This window comes from Theropithecus gelada, chromosome 1, assembly GCF_003255815.1.
Source record: "Theropithecus gelada isolate Dixy chromosome 1, Tgel_1.0, whole genome shotgun sequence".
Classification (NCBI taxonomy): domain Eukaryota; kingdom Metazoa; phylum Chordata; class Mammalia; order Primates; family Cercopithecidae; genus Theropithecus; species Theropithecus gelada.
The window spans coordinates 195569702-195596873 of record NC_037668.1 but is presented as its reverse complement, the minus strand read 5'-3'; the positions used below and the strand labels follow the sequence as shown (position 1 = coordinate 195596873).

The window sequence follows — 27172 nt, the reverse complement described above, 5'->3', positions numbered from 1 at the left end:
AAAGTAATAACACACTAAATGAAGCAGTATTTTAGTCAATGATTACTTTAAAAAGATTTTATAGGTTTTTAGCAATTAGGTTAGTTCTTACAATGCTGAACAAATGGCTGGTGTCAATATCTATCAAAGAATGTGCTTCTGAGAGGTTCTTTTCACTTTTTTGATCCTTCCATCTAATTGCTATGCTATGGCCACAGTAAGGAAGATCATTAGAACTTAAGTTATTAGAACAAATGAGTTTGGGTTATTAATTAAAAATTGATAAACGACTTATCAAAGAAGGAATTTTGCAGGCATATTTACTTTCCTCTCAATATAAAAGAATTTTTTGCTTGGTCAAATTAAGGGCTGTAAAATAGACAACTTAGTTTCTCTTTTGAATAACTGCTTTGAAACAAACTCATAATATATAGTTCTAGGAATATGTAGTTCTGTAAACACTGCACAATGCCTTTTAGACAGAGAATATGTAATTTTGAGGTTGCTTTCTCAAGGGAAAAAACAGTAAACTAAATAGCTGAGTATAATTAAGGCAGCCTTACAGCTAAACAAATAAGTCTAATTTTTTTATATGTAGAATTCTAGAATTAAAAAATCATACATTTAAAAATTTGGGTAAACACAGCGCGAGACTCCGTCTCAAAAAAAAAAAAAAAGATTATTTCTTACATTTTAAAGAAATAATTTGTTCTCCTCAGTATGATTTTTTAAAGTACAACAAATATTCAACTGTGATTTAATATTTGAAAAAAAAGAGACCAAAATAGAAGGCATATGTATATGTAATATAAAATACATATAATGCACAAAAGTTAATACTAAAGTACCCTAAGAAAAGAAAAAGAGGCAGGCTATAACATATACATAGAAAATGAAAGTGTAAGAGTCAGATGGCTCAGATAATGCACACATCTAGTTTGTCTTTGACACCATTGAAATGGTCAGTAAATGACATCACTGTGCCAACCACAAAGAAGAACTCCAGGCTCTCTGAAAAATATTTTTCAAAGCCCCAAGGAAACCTAAGCAGTCTGCAATTTTTTTTCCAGTTTATGAAAATTGGATTCCTATAAAAGAAAAATGAACCATTTTTACTGCAACAAAAACTGATTTGTAAAAGCTGGAAGCAGTTTAAAAATACCCTTAACATGCGGTTCTTGTTAGTCTTGAAAAGTAAAAGTTATAATAAAAAAATGGTCCAAAAGTATGGTGCAGATACATGGTATACATAACTGGAAAAAAAGCTAGTCTTGCTCCTATTATTTTTAATTAGCTTCAAAAGCAAGTTCCACTTTACTTTCTAACACCAGTTCAGATTTTGGGAGGGGAAGATTTACATCTGATGCTCTGGGATTGGCAACTCCATAGCTAATGCCTTAGAGCCCTAATGCATTTTGCATTAGCTCTAAATGTTGGGAAATCCTGGCGCCAAGAGGTTCAAACTGATAGTGACACATGTCTAAAACCCAGGATTCACAGACCAATTGCCAATATCTATTTTATCAAACATCCAGTCTTCTTATAGAATGAGATAGATAAGTTTAACTGTTTTCACTGTTGCCTATTAAACTGCCTTGCTATCTTACAAAAATGCAGATATTCAGATTAAGAAGGACCCCCGATGTGGATTTTAAGAAAAACACCAATTTGAACTATTTAAATTCTTCTCTAAATCTGGCTTAGTTTCTCAGATTTTAATACATTCATCCTATTACTGAACATTGTCATTTTATGAAGAAATAATTTTTCTTTAAACAATTAAAAAAACCCTTGTGTCATACAAATTAGCAATTTATTATTTATTACATGAATCCACTCAAACTGAAATATTAAGAAAACAGAGAATGAAAAGCCATGAGAACTGGCTGAAGAGTATGCCACTTGGCACTGTCATATTGTTTCATGTTTTATCCCACATATTGTTATACTCAAATCATTACAAACAATGGTAATGATAAAAGTTCACTTTTTATACATTTATCAAGTATTATTCTTTCTCCAGATAACTTGACAGTGCTTATTTATTAAAGACATATGAAGAAGAAACAGGGAAAGAATTTATAAATCGTCTGGACCATTTCCCTGATTTAAAGGAAAAACACCCAACAACTCCAAATAGATAACATTTCCTCTTTTTAAGATACTTAGAGAATCAGCTTTTTCAATATGTAAAGATCAATTAAGCTATTATTCTATCACAGGTAACACAAATTCTTCATGTTGTCCATTAAGTCTGCTTATTCTCATCTTTACAGTAGAGATGAAGAATAGGAGTTCAACAACTTCTCTTTAATTAACTTGCATTTCTTGAAAAAGATTCCTATTTTGCTTAAAATCAGTTAAAATGAAAAATTTCAAAAATATTTTTGAATGACTATTATTTAATGAGATTTAAATTCACCTATAGGATATCAGGAGCTGAAATGCAGCCATAGTTTAAAATTTCACATTATGCAGCAAAATTATCATATTGAAATATGTGAATAATTATGTAAAGATTTAAAATACTTAAATCCTTGAATTGAAAAAATGCCACACTTTCAGATCCATGGTTACTGTTACAAAAGAGCTTAGAGGTCCTATTAAAAGGAGAATCTTAACCAACCACAAATGATTGAATAAAAGCAAAAAAGCAAATGATTCCAAAGTAAGTCAGTAAAATAGAGTAAGAAAAAGAAAACTATGAATCTTTGGCTATATTGTGTAATCCGTCTGTGGCTCTGCTGATAGAGTTTAGGGTCCCTTCTCGTTTGTTCTATTATGTACCACAAAATTTGAGGAAATTCATTGTGAATTATTTGTTCTAAATATGAAAAAAGTGATATAGTTAAATGTGATTTAAGGCCTTAACAATTACAAAAGACAAGAGATGAAAGTCTTAACTTTCTCAGGGAAAGTTCTTTCTAAAGGGCAAACAATTCTCAAATGAAAATAATTATAAAAATTGTATCATTCTTTTGATTTGAAAAATAGTCTATAGTAAGTTTTATTAACTAATCTTTTAAGTCAACATTACTGGGCTGTGTCTTTTGTAAAGTAAAAGAAGCTACTTAAGCATTTTTACTTTTAAAAAGAAAGTAAAGGTACAAAGGTAAAAGGATTTTCCCAAAGTCATTTAAAAAAATCTTATTAACAGAATGGAGGAATAAAATCCTGAAATCTTTGGACCCAGTACATAACTTGTAGAATACATTTATCTCTCTCAAAACTTTTATTATTTTATAAAGTAAGCATTTTCGAATACTGGAAATTAGAGATTTTGCTGAATTGGGCAAAAAAGGATTGTTTTCTATATTTTAGTGAAAATGTTTAGTTTTTAAAAAGTCACATAATTAAATAAAAAAATAAAGGCAAGTCTTTCTCAAATAAGTAATGCATGATTTATAGCAGTTGGTTTTTTTTAGATTCACAGTATCTGCAGGAGATACAAAAATAATGTTTTGCTAAAAGTAAAACATAAATGGCAGAATAATCTTATAAATGCTATAAGCAAAATTTTTCAATATAAATATTAAGATCACATATCTAAATCATTTCTCCTTTCCCAATTATGTTTCAGAAAACATTTGTACAGTAAATTGTCACCTGATACAGTATTTATAATGATTAAACAGAGCCTCTATTCAAATAATTATAGCTAATAAAGCCAGAAGCATCAAAAGTAATCAAAAGCCATATGCTTTCTAGTATTTAACCAAGTTTAGCTTTTATTTCCTAAGGCAAGGTGTTTCTTACTATGACAGTCTAGTACACAGATGAAACAATTTTTAAAGGGCTACTATTTAAACTACACTAAAGAACACTGAACTACACATAAGGTTATTATATTTCATGTAATACTGCTATGATTTTCCACCATGCTTTTAAACTTTGGGTCATGACCATCAGCAAGCTGTAAAATCAATTTAGTGGGTTGCAATTTGCATTTAAAACGGGAAATGGAATATAATAAAATATCATTGTGTATTACAGGTAGAGTACCACTTTAAGCAATTTTTGTTTTACACATATATACAGGTAGATACATGTATGTAAAACATTTACATATATGTATAGGTAGATACATGTATGTAAACAAATATGTATGTATGCATTAAATTCAAATATGAAAGGTATTTCTTTTAATGTGGGTTGTGATCAAAAGAGCTTAAAAATCACTACACTATGTTTTGTTTCCTCCAAATGAGACAGCATGTTATACTGGAAAGAACATAAACTTTGGTGACATATATACCTGAGTTCAAATTTTTGCTCCATCATCCTACTTGTGTGAATTGGTCAGTTAACCTTGAATTTTTAGAGCTGTGATTTCTTCATCAGTAAAACAGATATAATAATACTTGTTTTAAAATGTTGCTGTGCAAGTTAAAATAAATGAGTATTTGTAAAACAGATTATATACAATGGATAATCGATAATGGTTGAAATTATAATTTAGTATTAGATTAAAATAGCATTACAAGTGATCATTAAGAGTTATCACACATTGGTTGCAACTGTATTGTTCATTTAAAAAAATACATGAACATATCTTACATATAGAAAATAGCTTATCCTAATGAAAAGTAGAATTTCAGAAGAAAAAATAATTTAATAATTTAATGAAAAAATTAATAGGCTTAAGGGAAAATAACACTGTATCTGTTCACTGGACTAGCTTAATGTGAAATGTCAACTGTCAGCCTTAATTAAAATATTACACCTCTAGGAATGGTATGAAGAGGAAAATACTATTTATACTTTCTGGCAAGATTTTTAAAATCTGTTATATCATTATGTAATAAAGCTGGATATATGCTGTGGGGAACTTTATTATAATTGCAAAACAATACTGGCCTGATTTCTTTTTTCTCTTAAATATTTTATGCAAATGCCATCTAGGGAGGAAAAGTCTTCAATTTAATAAAAGCACCAACTTTTTAAAAACAGCTATGTCTTTGGTAATTGTTAAAATACATGTCTTGTGTTCTCATTTTATATTTTAATGGCTTTGGAAAACACTCAGAAACAATCTGCATTCGTTAATTAGGCAAAAGTATTGTTTGTGTCAACAGACAATCTATATTTTCCAACTTGAAGAGCATGTTTTGTTTTAGATCTGTGATCTCCCTTTTCTTTTTGAGACGGAGTCTCGCTCTGTCGCCCAGGCTGGAGTGCAGTGGTGCCATCTCAGCTCACTGCAAGCTCCGCCTCCTGGGTTCACACCATTCTCCTGCCTCAGCCTCCCGGAGCAGCTGGGACTACAGGCGCCCGCCACCATGCCCGGCTAATTTTTTGTACTTTTAGTAGAGACGAGGTTTCACCGTGTTGGCCAGGAAAGTCTCGATTTCCTGACCTCGTGATCCGCCCGTCTTGGTCTCCCAAAGTGCTGGGATTACAGGCGTGAGCCACTGCGTCTGGCCTTGTGATCTCCGTTTTTTAAATACAGAAAATGTGACTTCGTAAGTTACTTTAAAATCAAACAAACAAGTCCTTGAAAAGATTGAGGGTTTTTTCCCCTCTTAATGAAAAAGAAGAGAAATGGAGAGCGAAGAGAATTTTAGCTTTCCAAAAGCAACAGATCCCACACATTAGATTTTTCTTGTAAAACTTTACCTGCCAGGAAATGAATGCTGCCCAACAACATCTCCATTTTGAAGGTGGTAATCATTGAAGAAATCGGGACTTATGGCTCCTTCAGAGGCAATTAATCCATCTAGAAAGAAAAAAAATGGTAACCAGTAAAACACATGTGAAGGAAAAACCAGTCTATCAAGCAATACAATAAGAAAATAACTTGTATATTTAATCTATAAAGAAAAACGTTAGCATGACATGTTCTCTCCGGGAGTGTGAACAGATGACCACATGTACCTTAAGTACTGGTTCACAATAATGCAGCACAATAACTGAACATTCATTGAGCATCTACTGTGTATTTGGTACTATACGATTACAGAGAGGAATTAGTCTCTGCCTTCAAGCAGGCTTATGGTCTTCTGTGGAGAAGAAAGACAGAAAAAGATAAGGAAGGGAAACAAGGTGGGGAGAGACAGTAAGGATGGTTCAGGCTAAGGAAACAGAACAAATACGGGCAAGGAGGTATTAAATAGTTTGGTATTGGTAAAAGGTAATACTTTATTGTATTTCACAGCTTTATTAGTGTAGCATGATTAGGGAATCAGATATACCAAATAAGTGAATTTCTAAATAAGCAATACTTGACAGTTTAAGGGCCAAACATTAAAATACACGCACAAACTTACATTAGAAATCTTCATATAGTTTATACTCCTTATATTCTTAAAAGGATATACTATACATAAATATTTCTTGATTATTCAATATTCATTATAAATACTAAATATTGTACAGTCCCTAGGGTTAAGAGATATATTTGATTACCTATGCTAAATAGCTCTATACTAGTATGCTTTTTGAGTTATTTTTCTTTGCTTATAAAATGCTTCTTTCCCTAAATTTAAGTATTTGTTAAGACATTTTCCTGATTATAGTTATGCTACTTTCTCATTTGTTCCAATCTAAGAATCTAGATAACCTATTTTTGATAGAATTATGAGTAAGTTAAGAATAAAAAGAATCTGAGGAAAAAAAAGATTTAAGTGATGGCTGCAGAGTTGTTCAATGCATAGAACAAACACGTTAGTATATTGCTTTTGTAATAACTATTTGGATAGCTTTGAGGCCTTTCAAAGTTTCCTTTTCTGAAAGTATGCTGGGCTGTTGAGTGGCCTGCAGATAAATGTTAGCTAGGTCATACCCACCACATTGTTTATACATTTGGCACACAGTATAGGCAAATTATTCAATCACCAAATTTTATACTTAGCACATGCATAATACTGTGCTAGGTCCTGTGGGAAATATATAATTTTACAATACATAACCTCTGTTTTTAAGAATTTTAGTTTAAGTGAAATATAAGACAAACACTTAAGATGCAATTAAAAATGTAATTTATAATAAATGATATACAGAAGGAATGGATATAAGTACCCAATGAGTGTGGAGGCAGTAAAAGCTATAGAGGGGTCAGAAAATTCTACTTGGGAGGGGAGGAGGCAGAAGTGTAACAGATTTGAGTCTGGAAAGGCAGGTAAGAGTTAAATGATGAAATCTGTTTAGGAGTAAGGGTCTTAAAAATTGAGTGAATGGTAAAACTAAGTAATAGAGTTGGCAAACGAATTAAGTGGGGTAATTTGTATTTCCATAAGACTCCCATACTACTCATTTGATATATATATATCCATTTGTTATACATCATATATTAATGACATATTATTTAATTGTCAAATTGTTAATGGATGCCTTTGGTATTTGTCCTATTACTTTACTAACTTTAAAATACGAGATTGCTTGAGTTTCTACTGAAAGTGTCAGTAATATTTAATCCAGTTTTTATGTGCACTAGAAGTTAAAGTTTCTATAAATCAAAAAGACCAGCTAAACACTAAAGTCATAAAAAAATGAAATCATGGAAAATGACAAGACACCACAGACTGACAGTAAAGCAACGTAAAAAAAAAATCAATTTTATATGGATTCTCGCCATACAAAAATTTGTGATTCTATATGGTAAACTTTTTTAAAATATCTAGGACTTTGTGAAAGTGCCTAAAACTAACAAGGTTAAGAACACAAAAATCAACAAGTTCCTCTGTTAAATTAAAACCAAAGAATTGAGAATCAGAGTTTAAGAAACCTGCCAATTTTAGAGGAACAAAGCTAAGTAAAATGCCAAAATAAATTATATGCCACACGTGGAAAATACACACAGAGATATTTGGCATGCTAATTAAAATAAAATAATTTAACACTAAGAAATATTTCAGATATAAATAAAGACAAATGAAAAGATACATGAATTATGTAAAAAGCTATATACTTATAAAGTATGACATAGTGAAGTGTTCCAGGTTAGGCAGAAATTAAGTAAAAATCTGACCAAATTCTCAACATCTTATTTTTGATTCAGAATGCCTATTGTCTTCAAAGGGAACAATGAGTAGCAAAAGGATAAACAGAATACAGGGCACTAGAAAATGGGCAATCATCAAATAGAGATCAAATTAAAAATTTTGTACTTTAAAGATTCAGCCAGAAATTTTATAAACCCAGAATACAACTAGTCCAATAATATAATAAGTCTACTCTTATGTGAATAAAAAGAGTAAATTTATACTTCTGAAGTTGTTTTTTTTTTTTTTTTTTTGACAGACAAGGTCTTGCTCTGTTGCACAGGTTGGAGTGCAGTGGTACAATCATAGCTCACTGCAGCCTCAAACATCCAGCTAATTTTTAAAATTTGTTTTAGAGACCGGGTATTGCCCAGGCTGGTCTTGAACTTCTGGCCTCAAGAGATCCCTTTTGCCTCAGCCTCCCAAAGTGCTGGGAGTATAGGTGTGAGCTACAGTGCCCAACTTCATTTTTAATTTTCCTAGGACACTGTGGTTGATTCAGAAAGCTGCAGCTTCTACAGTGCCCTTTAAGGCTTGACAAAAGTTAGGCAGCTCTGACATGTGAGTAATCTTTCTTTACTAGAATGAGGTATAAAGATTCCATTAAAGCCTCTCATCTCAAGCATCTCAACTTCTTTGAAAATATCTATGTTTTCTTAACATTGTTCCACCAAAATTAATTCCTTTAGGGAAATATTAAAAAAGAATCACAGCTTCTTACTTATTCTCCAAATAAATCTAGGAGTGTCTTAAATTCCTACTCTAAACTTGTTGTTTCAAAGATACTAACAAGGAACTAAAGTATTTCATGTAACATTTAAATGACCAGAGAACAAACAGGAAACACAGATGATATACACCATAACCCTCTAAGCTATAGAGTATTATACACATTTACATTACTCAATTATATAAAACCTTTTAGACCACAGTTATAAAGTACACCTTTCTGAGATGCCCCAAGTAAGATGATAAAGAGTTATGAACAAAACAGAGCATATATTAGAACAGTGATGAAACCAAAGCAAATTTGTTGTCAACACAGGTAATTTATCAACCTTCTGATTTCTGAAAGCCAGTTTTAAAAAACTGGCTTATAAACATTGTGAATTAAAAAAAATACAAAAACTCAATATCTTATGTATTATCTTGTATATCATATATTCTTACTGAAATACAGTTCTTTTTTTTTTTTTTTTTTTTTTTAACTCTTTTTCTTTTTCTTTTGGAGATGGAGTCTCACTTTGTTTCCAGGCTGGTAGGTAGTGGCGCGATCTTGCCGCACTGCAACCTCTGCCTCCTGGGTTTAAGCGATTCTCCTGTCTCAGCCTCCCGAGTAGCTGGGATTACAGGCGTGTGCTACCACATCTGGCTAATTTTTGTATTTTCAGTAGAGCCGGGGTTTCACCATGTTGGCTAGGCTGGTCTTGAACTCCTGACCTCAAGTGATCCACTTGCCTCGGCCACCCAAAGTGCTGGGTTTACAAGCATGAGCCACCATGCCTGGCCAACTTTTTTGTTAAAGAGACAGGGTCTTGCTATTAATAATTGGCCCAGGTTGGAGTGCAGTGGCTGTTCACAGGCATGATCTCACTACTGGTCAGCCTGGGAGTTTTGACTTAATCCTTGTTGGATCTGGGCCAGATCACCCTTCCTTAGGCAATCTGGTAGTCTCCAACTCCCAGGAGGTCACCATAATGATGCTGAACTTAGTGGGGACACATGATTGGCATAGCTCATTACAATCCAGAGTTCTTTTTTTTTTTTTTTTTTTTTTGAGACGGAGTCTCGCTCTGTCGCCCAGGCTGGAGTGCAGTGGCCAGATCTCAGCTCACTGCAAGCTCCGCCTCCCGGGTTCCCGCCATTCTCCTGCCTCAGCCTCCCGAGTAGCTGGGACCACAGGCGCCGCCACCTCGCCCGGCTAATTTTTTTTTTGTTTTTAGTAGAGACGGGGTTTCGCCGTGTTAGCCAGGATGGTCTCGATCTCCTGACCTTGTGATCCGCCCGTCTCGGCCTCCCAAAGTGCTGGGATTACAGGCTTGAACAATCCAGAGTTCTTAAGACTCAAGTAATCCCCTCACCTCAGCCTTCTGAGTAGGTGGGACTACAGGCACATGCCACTATGCCTGGGTAATTTCTTTTTCTTTTCCTTTTTTTGGTAGAGATGAAGTCTCATTACATTGACCAGGCTAGTCTTGAACTCCTGGCCTCAAGCAACCCTCCTGCCTTGGCCTCCCAAAGTGCTGGCATTAGAGCTGTGAGCCACCATGCCCGACCTCTTTTTATTTCTTAAAGTCAAATGAAAATATAATATTGGGCACAGTAATATATATAATATTGGACATATAATAATATATAATATCAAAATTATATTTTTACTATATAAAATATAATATATGATATTGGGCACAATAATATAAAATTCATATCATATGAACTAAAGGTGAAATTGTGACTGTATGGGAGAAAATAGATGTCAATAGTATAGAATATGAGAAAAAGAAATAAGTAAAATGATAAATCTTATTAATAATTTATTTGACTATACTTTACAAGACACATCACAGAAATACACAGGTAAATGAAAACTATGGTTTTTACAATATTCCTGAGATAGAACAAACCATTTTCAGCTTCCTATTCCAGTAATATATTCACATACTAAGAGTAAGATTCACTACAATTAATGAAGAACAATTAAAAAATAAAAAGTCATTTAGACATATGTCGTAGCAATACGGCTTTATAAATGACAAAATATTTCCTCTATGGGTAAAAGTACTAAAGCAAACAGCTTCATTTTCATGATAGCAAAGGACATTAATTAGTGACTACAATCACAATAATTTTAGACTAAGGAAAAAGTACTGTAACTAAAGGAGATGCTAGTTTTGTATTTCACATGATAATACTAAGATTTTTTTTTAAAACATGGGAGAATCATTCATTAAATAGTCTAAAAATACAGAGTGATGCTAATGACTAGAAAATAGCAGATGCCATTTCATTTTAAAGTAAAAGATGAGACCCAGGGAATTACGAGCCACTCAGTTTAACCTCTGTGACTGAAAAGCCGCTAAAGCTGTTCTTATCAGAAACAGCCTAAATTTTCAGGGAGACCCAGAGGCTTAGAAACATGGCTCAAGCATTCAAACAAATCTGCAGTAGTACACATTTATCTGATGTTTTTTGATGATACAATCATACACAATAAAGGAAAGGAGGCTGATACTATCTAGATTTCCATGAGACACATCAAGAAATGCTACAGAGATTCATTTAGCCCATGGACTATCCATGGAAAATGATGTATGTAAAATAATTACTAAACTAAAAAAAATTGCTTGCTATAAGAAATTTAGTTTTAGACTCACAGCATGTAATTTCTACTGTCAAATGTCTATCATATCAGGCTACAGATTAAAAAAAAACTAAATGTTTCTAAGTTTTGGTATATGAAAATATACATAACTGTTTTCTCACAAAAGCATAACTTATACATTTTAAAGTATCAGAAAAATATTTAGGATTTTCACTTTAAGAGGTTAATCTAATTTTGGAAATGTGGTATAACTTTTTAGAAATCTGTTCTGAAATTTTAATTGTATTAAAACAACAATGATGAATACTGAGGTGGTTAATAGCTTTATCTGGTTTTGGAACCTGGTAATTGATTCATTATGAAAGGTAGCTATCAACCTTCAAAGCAAGAAACTTGATTCCAAGAATATTCTGATTTCTATTAACAAAAAAGTTCGTATCATATATATTTTACATCATCTTACTTCATGAATACTGAATATGGAAGTAACAGCTGTTTGCCATTACTGAACTAAGAAATTCTGTTTGGTTGAAATTAATGATCTACTCCATCTGGTTTGAAACACAAAGCAACATTTCATAACTACTGTAAAGTTCAGTTAGGAAGAAATCTATTTGATTTTCAGAGTAAAGCATAAGTTTTCCATGATTTAAATATCTATACCAAATACAAAAATAATACATAATATCTATGGAAAATTTGCACAATACACAATTAAGAAAACACATGAATGAAAATGTGAGTGATATTATTAATGTGAGTACAGTGATCAGATGTAATAGTAATTTACATAATCATCCAATCATTGATCAAATTGTTCAGATAAAATGAGATAATACACAAAATATTTAGACAACATATATTGAGAACACTAAATGCATGGTAGAAATACATGGTAAAAAAAAGTGAGTCACTAATTCAGATATAATCACTTTAATGATTTTTATCTTGAACTTGCTAGAGATCTTAATTATTATAGAAATCCTTTCCTTCTTCTCAATTAAATGACTTCAATGAAGTAATATTAATGTTGGCAACAGTACAAAATAGTGAAAGCTAGAATACGCAAAAACTTACCAATCTTTGTGTCAAACTCATCTTTGGAAAAAGGTAGTAATGCAGAATCAAAAGGTTATAATACATGTAAGATTTACGTAAATATTAAATTTTACCTTGAAAACATTAGCATAGTTTAGAAAGAATAAACAATTGCTCTAAAGTGTCTAAATCTTCCCCAAGTTACCATATAGAGCTTGGTAGTTTGAAACTAAAGCAAAACCATGGCAAAATTAAACTGTTAAGATTAAATACCTTGGAAAACAAAAGATGAATAAATTATGCATTTAATAAATGCAGAAGAAAAATGAATATTACATTTTTGAACAGAAGTCAGAAATCTTGAAGTTGTCCATTTAAGTTACACATTCTAGCAAGTAATAAACTTCTAAGAACAATTAATTTTCCTGGCTACAGCCTTTTATGGAGATTCCATTAAAGACTAACTTGGAAAAAAATGGTAAGTTAATAGGTTTGCTTTTTATATATAGATGTTACATCTAAAATCATTAGCAGAAGACCATTCATAAAGTAAAAGAAGTGCTAATTAAACTTGGGAATGTGCAAGGCTGGCAGACTAAAATCTCTATTCATAGCATATAAACTGTTTATTTTCGCTTTGGTTATCACCTGAGTTGTAGAAAAGGTCAGGTCTTTCGAGAATATCTCCTTCATGAATGTATGGCTCAATTCGATCATCACCATACAAGTACTGCTCACTCTCGTCCATCTGACGACTCTCTACCATCTCCAGCCACTGGGAGTTATGCCAGCGAAACTTTTCACTCTGAATTTTCTTAGCCCATTCTTCATCATATTCCTGTTGAAAACAAACAGTTAACGGTTATTATATAAGCTAACTCACTTGGCACTCAGACAGCAATATTTTTATCTCTTGAGAATTTTGGGGGGCCTTCATTGGGTCAGAGGAAGCATTAAAAATACCTGTTCAGAATTATTTTATATGATAGCCAACGAAAAGCAATTACATACATAAAGAAGTCTGTGTTTGTATTATTGATTACTAATGGCAATGGCAAACACTAGAAAAGTTCAAATTTCATAAATTCTTATTACATAAATATTGCCAGAATTTAAGCAAGCAGTAAGACTTCAGTTTCCAAAGAGTTCTTGTGACTGTAATTACATTTGACCTTAGAACAAAATGGATTTGAATTGCACAGGTGCACTTATACATGGATTTTTGTTCCACCTCTGCCATCCTTGAGACAGCAAAACCAAGCTCTCTTCTTTCTCCTCCTCAGCCTACTCAATGTGAAGACAACAAGGATGAAGATCTTTATGATGATTCACTTCCACTTGGTGAATAGTAAATATATTTTCTCTTCCTTATGATTTTCTTTAAAACATTCCTTTCTCTAGCTTACTTTATTGTGAGAATACAGTATATAATACATATATAAAATATGTTTTAATCAACTGTTTATGCTATTAGTAAGGCTTCCAGTTAACAGTAGGCTATTAGTTTATGTTTTAGGGGAGTTAAAAGTTATACATGGATTTTCAACTGTGTAGGGGGATTGGTCCCCTAACACCTGTGTTGTTCAAGAGTCAACTGCATTTGTGGCACTAATGACAGGTAGTTACCATAAAATGACATATTTTGCTGTATCTTTTAGTCTAGATAACACTAGGGGGAAAGCACTATTAAGTATTATTTTAGCTGCTAAAATGGTTTACTACAGAAAACAAATATCAGAATTGAATTTAATTTTTGTTCCAACCACAAATTAATGATCTTATTTAGTTGTAATTAGTTCTTTAAATGCTTCTTGTTTTGATCATAAACTCCTATGGAGCAAGATTAGGTTATTCACTGATAGGTGTATCTGTAACACTTGTCAGAGAGAAAGTTCTTGGTGAATGATTTTGAAGGACAAATAGGCAAATTACTGTAAGCTACAGCAGAACTTCTCCATCTTCTACTTGTCCCATAGGGTGCAGCTACTACTGATTAGTGTATTGCTTTATGGACAGCAGAAATGATAGCATGGATAGAAAATAAAGGGCTTCAGATATTTCATGTCATTGTTAGAGTTCTTGGTTTTAAAATCCTCTGTCATATCTTTAAACACATTTGGTTACAGCGGTCAAAAAGGAGTTAGAGGGATGTAGGATAATAGCACTATTAAGGTGATCACAAAAACTAAGAGGTAGACCAAATATATATTTTAGTCAAATGCTAAGCAATTTCAACTCAAGCTGAGACTCAAATCAAAATCACTATCACAGAATACATTTCTGGGATATAAAAATAAAATCTGTAATTTTATAATAAATGTAATTATTATTGTAATTTTCTTGTTAAAATTATAACTTGTTCAAGTTTCACATTATCAGCAAATCCCAGCAGTGTCAGTTGTCAGATTGTATGTTCTATACTGTACATTTAAAAAATACACAGACGCTCCCTTCAACTGAAGTTGGGGAAGGTAGAGGATATTTTTTGACTATAGTACTGCTAGTGACAATTTTGCTACCAAATTACTAAACTTTATTTTCTTTTTAATTTTTATTTTAGGTTCAGGGATACATGTGCGGATTTGTTATACAGGTAAACTGTGTATCATGGGGGTTTGGTGTACAGATTGTCACCCAGGTAATAAGCATAGTAACCAAATAGGTAGTTTTTCAGTCTTCACTGTCCTCCCACCCTCTACCCTTAAGTAGGTCCTGATATCTGTTGTTCCCTTCTTTGTGTTCAAGTGTACTCAGTGTTTAGCACGCATTTATAAGTGAGAACATGTGGTATTTGGTTTTCTGTTCCTGTGTTAGTTTACTTAGGATAATGGCCTCCAGTTCCATCCATGTTGCTGCAAAGGACATGATCTCGTTCTTTTTTATGGCTGAGTCCATGGTATATATGTACAACATTTTCTTTAGCCAGTCTACTGTTGACGGGCATTTAGGTTGATTACATGTCTTTGTTATTGTAAACAGTGCTGCAATGAACATGCACGTGCATGTCTCTTTATGGTAGAACGATGTATATTCCTTTGGGTATATACACATAATGGGACTTCTTTTCTTTTTCCTTTTTTTTTTTTTGTTGAGATGGAGTCTTGCTGTTACCCATGCTGGAGTGCAGTGACACGATCTCAGCTCACTGAAACCTCTGCCTCCTGGGTTAAAGTGATTCTTGTGCCTCAGCCTCCAGAATAGCTGGGATTACAGGTGCCTGCCACCACCACCCAGCTAATTTTTGTATTTTTGGTAGAGATGGGGTTTCACCATGTTGGCCAGGCTGGTCTTGAACTCCTGACCTCAGGTAATCTGCCTGCCTCGGCCTCCCAAAGTGCTGGGATTACAGGCGTGAGCCACCGGGACTTCTTTTCTAATAGTTATCTATTAACATTTCTATTAGCCGTCAATCTATTTCCTAATGTTATTATTTAAAATTAAGTTGCATAAAATTAAGAGCTATCATAAACATTATGTAAAAAATAGACATTTTTTATTCAACTGATAGTTTTCATAATTAAACAACTGAAGATCTTTACCTCAGTTACATCTGTTACACTAAACTATACTTGAAATTGACTATTCAGATATAAATAATAAATCCAAATGCCATACCTCCTTAGTATTATTGATGTGGTCACAGTGACTGAATGTGATGGTAATTTATACAACCACTCAATCACTGATCACACACAAATTATTCTGCCAAAAGGAGATAATACATATAAAGTATTTAGATAACTTATATTGAGAACACTTAATAAATGTTAGCCATTACCTTAATTAATTCAGGTAACGGCTCTCTGAAATAAGTACTATAATTATCAACATCTTACAAATGAGAAAATGAGGCCCAGAACACTGAAGTAACTTGATCCAGGGAACACAGCTGGCTGTGGCTACTACAGCACTGTAAGCCTCAGGCTAGCAACGTGGAAGAGGCAGTTAAACAGAGGATAAATGAATATTTTCAGGGTTCCTGCAAAACGGCTTCTTCACTGAATGAGAATATAACAAATAACCCCCAGGGACAACTTTCAGCTCTAAGATTTTGTAAGTAAACAGTGATATGGGAGGAAGTCGTTGACCAAGCAGTGATATGGGAAGAAGTAGCTTCTGGTCTGGTAAGTATATTATCCCATCGTATTCTCAGTCATGCTCTTACTGAGCTGGCTATACTTGGGAGGGTATTGGGGAAAGAGGGAATTGAAAAATAATATGCACAGAGATGTTGTTACAAGCAGTTTTGTGGTTCGCTTTGGGCTTCCAAACTTAAATAAAATATCAAGCGATGCCTCATTGTGTAATATAGGCATATGATCAGCTTCAAAGTTATTTAGCCTAAATGCTAAATATAACTGTGAACCTCTTTAAGATTCATATAACTTCACAAGAGTACACTTTTTGTTGCCATGTGTGTCTGTGTATGTGCTCAATTAAAGTTAGCTGCAGAAAGATATTGTCGTATTAGAAATGGCCAGATAATTACAAAGAGTGATCACATAACCACACAGTAGAAAGAAAGGATAAATTTATTATATCCATTGGGGTAAGACATTTAATATATTAAAAAGCAAAATGATAATGTGGACAAGAAATTGTCCATACTAATTGGCTTAAAAAAAAAAAAAAAAAAAGTTAGTTACAGGTTACCAAAACTCTCAGAATATGCTTTATAAAATATTAGAAATCCTAGTAAGTCCACATTAAATACAGAACTAATTTGAATGTTATTTTTTTAAAGAATAGTAGCTTGTTTCACTTGGGAAGAGGCATAAAACTAATTTTTCATTTTGGTAGAAAAATTTAAATCTGATTGAATTATCTGAACGAAGAGGTATTCATTCAAGGAAAAAGACAGAAAAATCATATGATCTGATGATTTCATTGCAATTTAAATTTCAAGCATACTCATTTCTGGTGTAAGAATAGGAGTTAAAATTCAGTCAAGTGCCCAAAGCATATAAAATATGGGGTCTGCTATTCCACTAAGAGTAAAACTTGACTCCTACTAATACCTGTGAAATGTTACAGAGGTAGGTAATATTTAAAATAACAATATCCTTAAACTACATTTCCACAAAATGTATTTAGCCTAGGAAGTAATGCTTTGCAAAACCAAAAATCCTGCTTACTCTGAGTTATCATTTCACATCCTCTTTTAAGATTATCCTAACAATAACAAAAATATATCTAATAAATGTAAAAATGTATAACAAAGAAGTTTCGTCATAAACAATTGCCCTTCTAACTTTAGCCTTCTGATCACCCTACGAGCTCACATCATTATTCTTATTAAAAAACTTATACATACAAGGCTCAGTTTAAAAAGAGATTACCAAATCTATCTGACAAAAGTCCAAACACACAAACCAAAAATATCCATAAGCATCCATGGCTAACTTTTGATACTTTCTTGGTAAAACTGATCTTCTAAGACAGTGAGTTAGTACAGAACCTAGCACCAAATGTAATGACTGCCCTTACACATTCCTTTAAAATTTTCACCTCTCTTTTATCAGTTTTTGATTGAATTTACTGTATACAACCAGTGCATCTCTTGACATTATAAGCCTAAAAAGTATGGTAGCAATGATATAGATTGTATTATCATTTTCTTACTTAAAATAATTGTATTCTAACTTTTAAGCATTTTGTACTATAAAATAATAGGTTTAATTTCTATGACTAACATACTAATGAACATGCATTATTGTGTACAGGATCACAGTAAAAATACCATGGTTATTTTCTCAGCTCTAGAAAAGATGCAAAACAACTCTTCTCTCAGGAAATACGACCCAGCACGCTACTCTGTACCAAACTGTGTATTTAGGATATTGAAAATTATATCCTGCAAAAGATCCAACAATGATTCCAGAATCCTACTAGGATGAATCTACTACATTGGCAAGCAGAGTTTTCATAAGAGGTGGCCTTGAAATTAAACATGTATGTATGGTTCTTTGTTATAGATTATAGATGGAAAATGGCAAAAAACAAAACAAAACAAAACAAAAACCTCGGCTTAACAGTATGAAAGCCTTCAAAGTTTCTCCATTTAAAGTCTTAAAGAGTCATAACATAACTCTGAAATAATATTTGGAGTTTCGTGATTATAAAAGTAATATTTTCATTGTTGAAAATGGAAAATTACAGGAAAAATACCTATAAAAACTTCAGCAAGATAGAACCACAATAACTACTATATCCCACCAGTTTTCAATGACTTTCTCAACTCCAATATTAATGGATAACTTTGGAAAATATTTTAAAATATGTGTTTAAAACATTTACAGGCTAAGTATGAAACATTATTAAGATATTGGACTTGTGCCATAAAAGTTTGCTCTACTTTGTGATAATGTTGCCTCAGGTTTTCAACTGTTTACCAAATAAAGCATCTTAGAATGAAATATGCCATAAGGAACACAATATTCATTAAAACTTTTTTACTTCTCTTTTTCCTTAGTAGTAAACGTTACTTAGAATCAAATGAAATAGCATTGTTTTGCTGTATAATGCTGACCATTTATGTTTATGTTTCTGGAAAGGTTTACCAGATTTCTTGAAAATGAAATATTTTAGCTCATGGCTGTTGAGATTCTATTTACCAAGTACAGTGAATTAATAGGCTAAGACAATGGTTTTGGACTTCAGGAAAGGTTCAAAAGCACATTTTGGGGACAAATATTAAAAGTAAATCAACTGCCACCTACTATTCCTGTTTTATTAAAGAAGGGTCATTTGCAGACTAAAAAATGTGAGAAAGAATCTCAAAGTAAAGACATACAGTACTTTCCCAAAATAAAACATGTTAGCAACATTATATCCCCCTCGTGGACTAACCTTTCCTTTTTAATATTTTTCCCTTTTCCATTTCAGTGACAATTTGCTGTATCATATTCCTATGGACCATCATTTGGGAATCTCTACCTTCTGTATGTGCTCTGGGAATCCTCAATGAATATAGTTTAGTAACCATGGCAAAGTGAGTTTCTTTGTGTTTCAGCATCTGCATTTATAGCTATTAATAATATGGTATTGTATAATATAAAGAACACTGGATTAGGAGTCAGGAGACCTGGGCTCTGGTTCTAGCTCTGATATTAACTGAATTATGCAACCTTTTAAAGGTATTCTAATCTCTTTTGGTCTCAGATTCTTCATTTGTAAAATGAAACAAACCTAAGACTTACTTAAGCTCTAACATTCTATAAATAAAAACCGATGATTTATACCATGAATTCATAAAGCTGTTGAAATAACTATCCCAAATAACTAAAAAATACTGGTAGGATAGGAGTTTCTTTTAAAAAGTTAACAAGCAATTCTTAAATGAAAACCCAGTGTCAAAAAATTTTAATCAACATATATCATTAAAATCAATTCTCTCAACCCCATTCACCAATCTCTAGTCCCTTCTTATTATTCACTCCCCTCTACCTCCAGCCCCGTATCAGAAAATAATTATGAGAATTCAGGGATGTCACAGCGGAATCACAGTTAAGGTATGTCATCAAAACCTATCCAAAGCCTTTGTGGAAATACTCTAGGATTATAGTTTTTTCTTCATTTTTGAAATACTTCTTTTCACAAGGAGTATACCCTGGTGTCCTGGCTTTGAGACTTGTATTTAAAGAAAAGCATGCTTTGTTTTTTATTTCTTTCTCTTCTCAGCTCCTGACATTATGATTTTAAGCACTTAGTATCCATAAATTCTAAAGTGTTGTGAAAGACTGATGGTTTGATTTTACATGGAATGTACCATCCTTTTTGAAGTCCTACATCATTTTGTTTATTAGTTAACCACCGAAACATTATGAAGCCTTAACTAGCCTATTATCAGAGCCTGTTCACTATCATGAAAACTCTTTGTCACTGGCTTCCGTCACACCTTGTATCTCATTAACACACTATAGGATAACACAGAGCAACATAGATCTGCTTTGTGTTCTAACATAACTGATGGAAAACAGATTTTCCTTTTTCCTTTAATGTGGCAGCCCCCTAATTGAGACTGTAATATGGTTTATTTAATGTAATTTTTCATACAAAATTAAAGCAAGTCTGGAGTAATTTAGTTGCTCATTAAAGTTACGGTGGTAGCTGCTAACAAGACACTTGTTATATATTAAAAAATATTTATTCCAGTAATATCGATAGACATACACATAATTTAACATACATAATAAAGTTGTTGATTTTTATGCACATACTATTTCTCAATAAGACTGCCCCAAGTGTTGACCTTTAGTCTTGACCACAAAATAAAAGAAATAACTAAATAAAATGTATTTAAGTAAGAAATCATAATTTTTTTTTCATACTATGTGTGGGTTCTTTTAAGTCCAACTGTTGCCAATTAAAAAAAAAACAAAGTAACATGCATAACAGGTAGGAAACACACACATTTATGTATAAAATTATGTGTGTATATGCTTAAATTCTAACAGGTTGGAAAAATATCCTAAATGTCTGCCTTTTGGTTTATGCAATATAAAAATGAACTATAAAAGAGGGTTAACTAAATTTATCTCATTAAACCCAATTAGACTATATGGGAAACAAAAATCAAACTCACACTGGGAAATAAAAAAATTTACCAAGACTGCAAAACAAGCAAGAACCAGTTCTGCTTGGTCTGGAAAGAAGATTTTAGAAATTTCTGCCAACAATTCACTTGAAAATCACTACTCCCACATCCAACTTGCATGCCAATTAAAAGTGACCAGCATTTACCCATGCCCTGCTCTTGAAAGTTTGAGTTCTAACGCTAACCCTAACCCTATAAAACCTTCTCTGTAACTTCTTTTCAAGATGTTGTAAGATACTTTTTAAAGTGCTCTCCCTTACTGGCAAGATTATTAATAAGTCCACCTTTTCTCTCTGACACAAAGATAACTCTGCCTGTGTTATCTCTGCAGAGATCATAACAACGGGTGATGTAGAAGCTACATTTAAAGCTACATTGGTTTCTTTCATTTTAGTAAACCAGCCTTATTAAGTACAATTTTGTCTGTCTGGAATGAAGGTAGCACCTACTTTTCCAAGTTTAGAATATTAGAGTTTGCTATTAATTCCAGATTATTAAAATAAAAACAATCTGCCCATGATCGTAATTAAGAGTTATTAAAAAAGGAAGAGGTACCCTTCAAAATCTCAGTGACACAAACCTATGTCACTACTAAATCATACACTGGCTAGAAAGATGACAGAAATCAGTCTTTTACCAGAGAACCTGGTTATATCCCTTTTCCTGTAAATACCCTGTAGATACAGTGTGCCGTTACTACAAATAATCTAGTGATAGGCCATGTAGTAGTATTGCTTCTGGAACGCCAGTTCACATGTTTACAGAATAGTATCTCAGGAGTTCTCTGGAGTCTAGATGGTATTTTCATATTAAGGAACTTTGTACTGTTGAGTTTTGTATTCTCAGGGTCTTTCTTAGTGTTTGGCACATAATAGGTGCTTAATAAACATGTATTAAATGTCTGACAAACCAGACATATCAGGGGAGCATTTTTGAAGTTCTCAAATACTTCATACAACGCTGAGGATGTACTGATGGATACAAATCTACATGAGTTTTTAGAAGTTCTCTAGATTGGAGGGGTAGGTGATGTTCTTCCCTTCATGATTCCCATGATTGCCTTCATGCAAGAGAAAGAGGCCATAGTCAACTGACTTATAATTCCCTTGGGAGATCAACTAGCTATAGGCTTCTCTCTTCTTGCCTCCCTGCTCCTCTTTGCACCTACACCATTCCCTGCCTCCCCAAACTACAAGTAACATAGTCACACAGGTGACAATGTGCTGATGAGGCCACAGAGACTGTATCATGTAAACAAGTGATGTAATCCTCCTTGGTACCCAGGGTACTGCCACCGCACATGTTTCAATTAATCAGTTGAGGGCTTGGGCCCAACTAAATTAAACAAATCTTCACTAGTATAATATTTGCATAATTTGGGGGACAAGTACTTTACTCCAGAAAGTATATTTCCCCAAGGCTTGCAAGGCATCTAAGTTTTCTTAGTATTATTCTGCACTGTCTGTCTTCAGTGGCAAATAAGTTTGTTTTTTTAAAGGTAAATTGTTTTAAGCTAAGAATATTCCCATTCTGTCTATATATTTTTTGGATTTTTTATTATTATAGAACACAGTCAGTCTGAGAATACTAGGACATCATTATCTAGAGGTAAAAAGAATTTCAAGGGATCATCCACTCCTCTCCTAAGCAGGTTTCTAATAATTTAAGTTTGTTATTTAGCCATTACTAATGCTAACTGAACAAAAACTTCACATTCTCCCTTGATGGTCTTTTTAGTGCGCACCACTTCAATGCAGCGATGGAGGCAGAAGCCAGAATTTTCATAAGTTTAAAGTGCAGAAATGAAGGAAGTAAAATATAGACAACTGTTTGGAAACTTTGGTACTAGAAAGAAGGAGAGCTAAGACAGTATCTAGGAGAGAAAAGAGACACAGGGTCGGGGGTGACTCCAGTTTAAGATGAGAGACTTAAGCCCAGAGTTTAGAAATTATTTGAAATTAAATTATTTTGTAATAAATACATTTGTATTGGAACTATCAACTTACATTCTAAACCACATACACTTAATATGTTAATCTAAACATTGTTATCTTCTAGCTACCTTTCCTAGACAGAAGGTAGATAAAAAGTATGCTAAATATAATGCATAACAGAATGACAACTGTCTCCTTTCTTTGTTGCTTCAAGTAAGATAATCATATATGGAACCATAAGAAGTTTCTTGTTCTTATACTATATACTTTATATACAACAATGGCACTGTGATCTATTAGAAAATAGTACATGAGCCATGAAATTATTCTCTAGGCATATTAAATATTCTATATTCATAAGCCCTGTGATCAGTGACCTATGTGTGAAATATTTTCGTAGAATGAGGATTTAATATGTACAGTTTCTCTATTCTGACTTAGAAATCAAAGCTAAAATGTCAACGTATCCATTTAGTTCTACACCAGTAATGAGATACTTAGTGAAATCCAAAAAACAGATAACAAATTAAGATGAATTTCTGAAGTAAAATGAGAAAGTGACAATAAAGTTCCTAATGGTGATTGTCTAGTTTCATGATTATATCACTGGCAGAAAACCCAACTTAGTGGATTTCCAACTAAGTTATTAATTGATTTTAAAAAAATGTTATTCTGATCTGTTTAAAAAGCTAAAGTTAAACTTTTAAAACTACTGAGTAGGCTACATTCAATAAGCTTTCTAAAAGTGAGCCAAATCCAGTTTGAAAAAGAAAGCAACCTGGTTGTGCGTAGCAGTATATACCATATATAAAAACATACTTAAAATAATCAAGTATCTTGTACATCCCTGGTACAAGGCCCAAATCCAGGCAGAAGACTGTGGTAGGCAGCAAAATTGCTGGCAATAAGTCTGCGTGGTTCACAAGTTTCTAACTCAACACTTAGATTATCTCTTTGATCATATCCCTCTAGTCATGTATCCTTTAAAAACCTCCAAAACTATAAATAATATTGAGATTTTTGTATTTCCCATCATTTCAAAGCAACTTAAACGGCAACTGTATGTATAAAACTATCAATTAACTGGAAAAAATAGCTGATACAAGATTTGATTTATTAAAAAAATTTAAGGGCCAAACCACAAAATTGATTATGTTTTGACAGAACTGTCTTCCAACTCCCCACTCCTATACAATAATTTATCTGAAAAACAAGTAACTCTGTGATGATATGTAGATCAGAACTCTGAATACCTATAAAATCTCTTTAAGTAAGGGGCCGATGACTTAAAAGTTGAAAGCTAAAGAACTTACTAATGTTTAAAAAGTAAATCTGTTATCATTGTATATCCTGAATCTTACCAAAATACAAATTTGGGTTTACACTGAATGCATTGTTTAAAATAGGTTTACAATGTCTTTTTCCCCCAAGATGAAGTCAATTATACTTTGTGTAGAAAAAATACTTACCGCTATAATATCTAATGTATTATCACAGACCTTTCGGATTTCATTATTCTTATCATGCATCAGGTCTATGAGATATGCTGGAGCCTCTGAATAAAAATGGTTAAAGATACAAACTACATTTGATATTGTGGCTAGTCAATAATACTAGAAAAATCTCATATTTTTCTAAATCTAAATGCTAAATGGAAATTTAACTCAAATTTTAAAATAAAACCATTAATACAAGATGACTAGAAACACTTAATATTTCATTTGTTTAAAAAAACAGGGATAGTAGGGACATAAAAAAGAGAAAAATCTAGATAAAAATGGGTAAGGAAAACAGTCAGTAAATCTCAGAAAGCACAAGACCACATTTGTGAATACATGAGGATCATGAACATAAATAAAGAGGAAGCTCTATAGTTGCGTAGCTATAAATGCTTCTTCATCTATCCTGCTCTCCTAAAAATTCAGGAAAACTAATTTCATACAAAACTAACAAGAGGGATTCATGGTCAAAAAGAGAAGGCATGATAAAACATTTTCACACAAAAGAAAGCTGCAACCTAATATTTCAAAAGAGATAAATATATTTTAAAAAACAGTATATATATATACACATATATATACACACATATATACACACATATATACATATATACACATATATATACATATATACACATATATATACATATATACATATATATACATATATATACACATATATATACACACACACACACAAAAGTGAAATTATTATATTGGATAGCAAATAACATGGAAAATAGAAGTGGAGATAATAGACTGTCAAATAGAAAGATATACTCCTTTAGAACTTGGTGACAATGCATTATGAAATTTAGGTTTGCATCCCAAAAGAAAAAAAAATGGAATGTATAATTACAAATAAGTAAGAGAGAAGGGACAGAATGAAGCAAACTCAAATTAATAAAGAAACCTTGATGAATCTAAAAGAGGAAGTGAAGAAAAACATTGTGATCTCGCATCAATACTATCAATTGGTCTTAGTTAAAACAATTTGAAAACAGAGTCCACAAATTTCTACTAAGAAACTCTAGCACACATACACAAGTACATACCATTCTTTGTATCACTGATTACACCCCCAAAATTTTATCACACAGTATTATGACTAGCTAGTGGCAAAGTGATGACTTAACTCATTAGTGTTACTTACTACTTAAATTGTTGTTTTTTAAAAATAGATTTAGGGGACCCAAGTACAGTTTTGCTACATGGCTATATTGCATAGTGGTTCTTACTATTTTTTTTTTTAGGGATACAAAAGGTATATTTAAAAATGTAGAAAAAATATACAGAATAATGTATTTGTGCATTCTGAAACTCATTTTTAAGAAAATATGTAAAAAATATGTATTGACTGCCTCTTTTCTCCACTGGAATATAAGTTCCACTAGGGCAGAGACTTTGCCTATCATATTCACTATAGTACCCCAGGTTTTAGATCATAACAAGTGCTCAATAAATTTTTATTTAATGAATAAATAATCATCTACATACTTCACATGGTTTTGTGAGAATAAAAATTATTAGAAAAATATTAAAAATTCTCAAGGGGAATCTAAAATAATCTAGACAAATGTGGATTATAATCTTCCCTCAGCAGCCATGGGAGACTTGTTCTAGGATCCCCCAATGATGCCAAAATCCACAGATGCTTAAGTCTCTTATATAAACTGGTGTAGTATCTGCATATGGCCTATGCTCATCCTCCCGTATACTTTAAATCCTTCCTAGATTACTTACAATACTTAATAAAATATAAATGCTAAGTAAATAGTTGTTATACCATATTTTCTGTTTTTTATTGTTGCATTTCTATTCTCTATTAGAATGCTTTTTGAATAAATTTAATCTATGGATAGTTAAACCAGCAGATGAGGAACCCCCAAATAAGGAAGGCCAGCTGTATTTTATTTCCCATACTGCAATTGTTGAGATTATATAAAAATATAATCAGCATTAGTTCTCAATTCTTATGTGATTGAGTCATGGTGTGAGTCAGTTTAATATTTTAAACATCTGAATATAAATCATATATTTATCTAAAATAAGTCTACACTAGCTATCTCATATGTCAAGTTTTCTGTTCAAATTATATCAACTAATATTGATCGAACTTTCTAACAAAAAGAAAAGGAATAAAATCTTGCCTAATAGATTTTTATTTTAAATATTCATATTGGATTCATAGGGAGAATCACAATAAAATGCTAAAGGTTATGGTGAAATAAAATATTTCAATAATTTTTAATATGTAATACATTGTAACATGACAGATTTAAATGCCATTGACATCAACAAAAATTGTGTTTTTTGAACTCCAAAACATTTTTAAAATGTATTATTTTTCAGCTTTTTTTTTTTTTTTTTAAGAGACAGAGCCTCGTTCTGTCATCAAGGCTGGAGTGCAATGGCGTGATCATAGCTCATTGGAGCCTCAAATTCCTGGGCTCAAGTGATCTTCCTACCTCAGCCTCCCAGGTAGCTGAGACTATAAGCATGCCCCACCATGCCTGGCTTAGAAAACATTTCTGTGTTTTGTATTTTGGAAAAGCACTTCAGTGATCTTTATCCAATTTTAAGACACAAAGTTTTTATAAAAATTTTAACTCAGCAGATCTTTATCTCCCTGTTGCACCATTATCAACATGTTATAATCTTCAGGACAACTATTCAAAAAGTATTGACTCCAGATTCAGTGACATAAAACAGAAATTAAACTTGGGGTAAAATGCAAAGAAAGTTACACTGAAAAGAAAGGTCAAATAGGAATTCTCTTAATTCTGTGGGCTCTGATAATAAGGTACTAAGTATACATTTTAAAC

The 27172-nt window shown here is 32.4% G+C and overlaps 1 protein-coding gene across 5 annotated transcripts in view; it reads right to left on the bottom strand.

Annotated features, from left to right (window-relative positions):
• The window catches only part of KIFAP3 (kinesin associated protein 3), a 156591-nt gene that overhangs the window by 27600 nt on the left and 101819 nt on the right, over positions 1-27172 (bottom strand). For all 5 annotated transcript variants that reach the window (XM_025390897.1, XM_025390898.1, XM_025390910.1 and 2 more), the window contains 3 exons: positions 24318-24403; positions 12967-13156; positions 5596-5695 (listed from right to left, as the gene is read on the bottom strand). In XM_025390897.1, coding sequence (XP_025246682.1) covers positions 5596-5695; positions 12967-13156; positions 24318-24403 — 376 coding nt within the window. The remainder of the gene's footprint in view (positions 1-5595; positions 5696-12966; positions 13157-24317; positions 24404-27172) is intronic.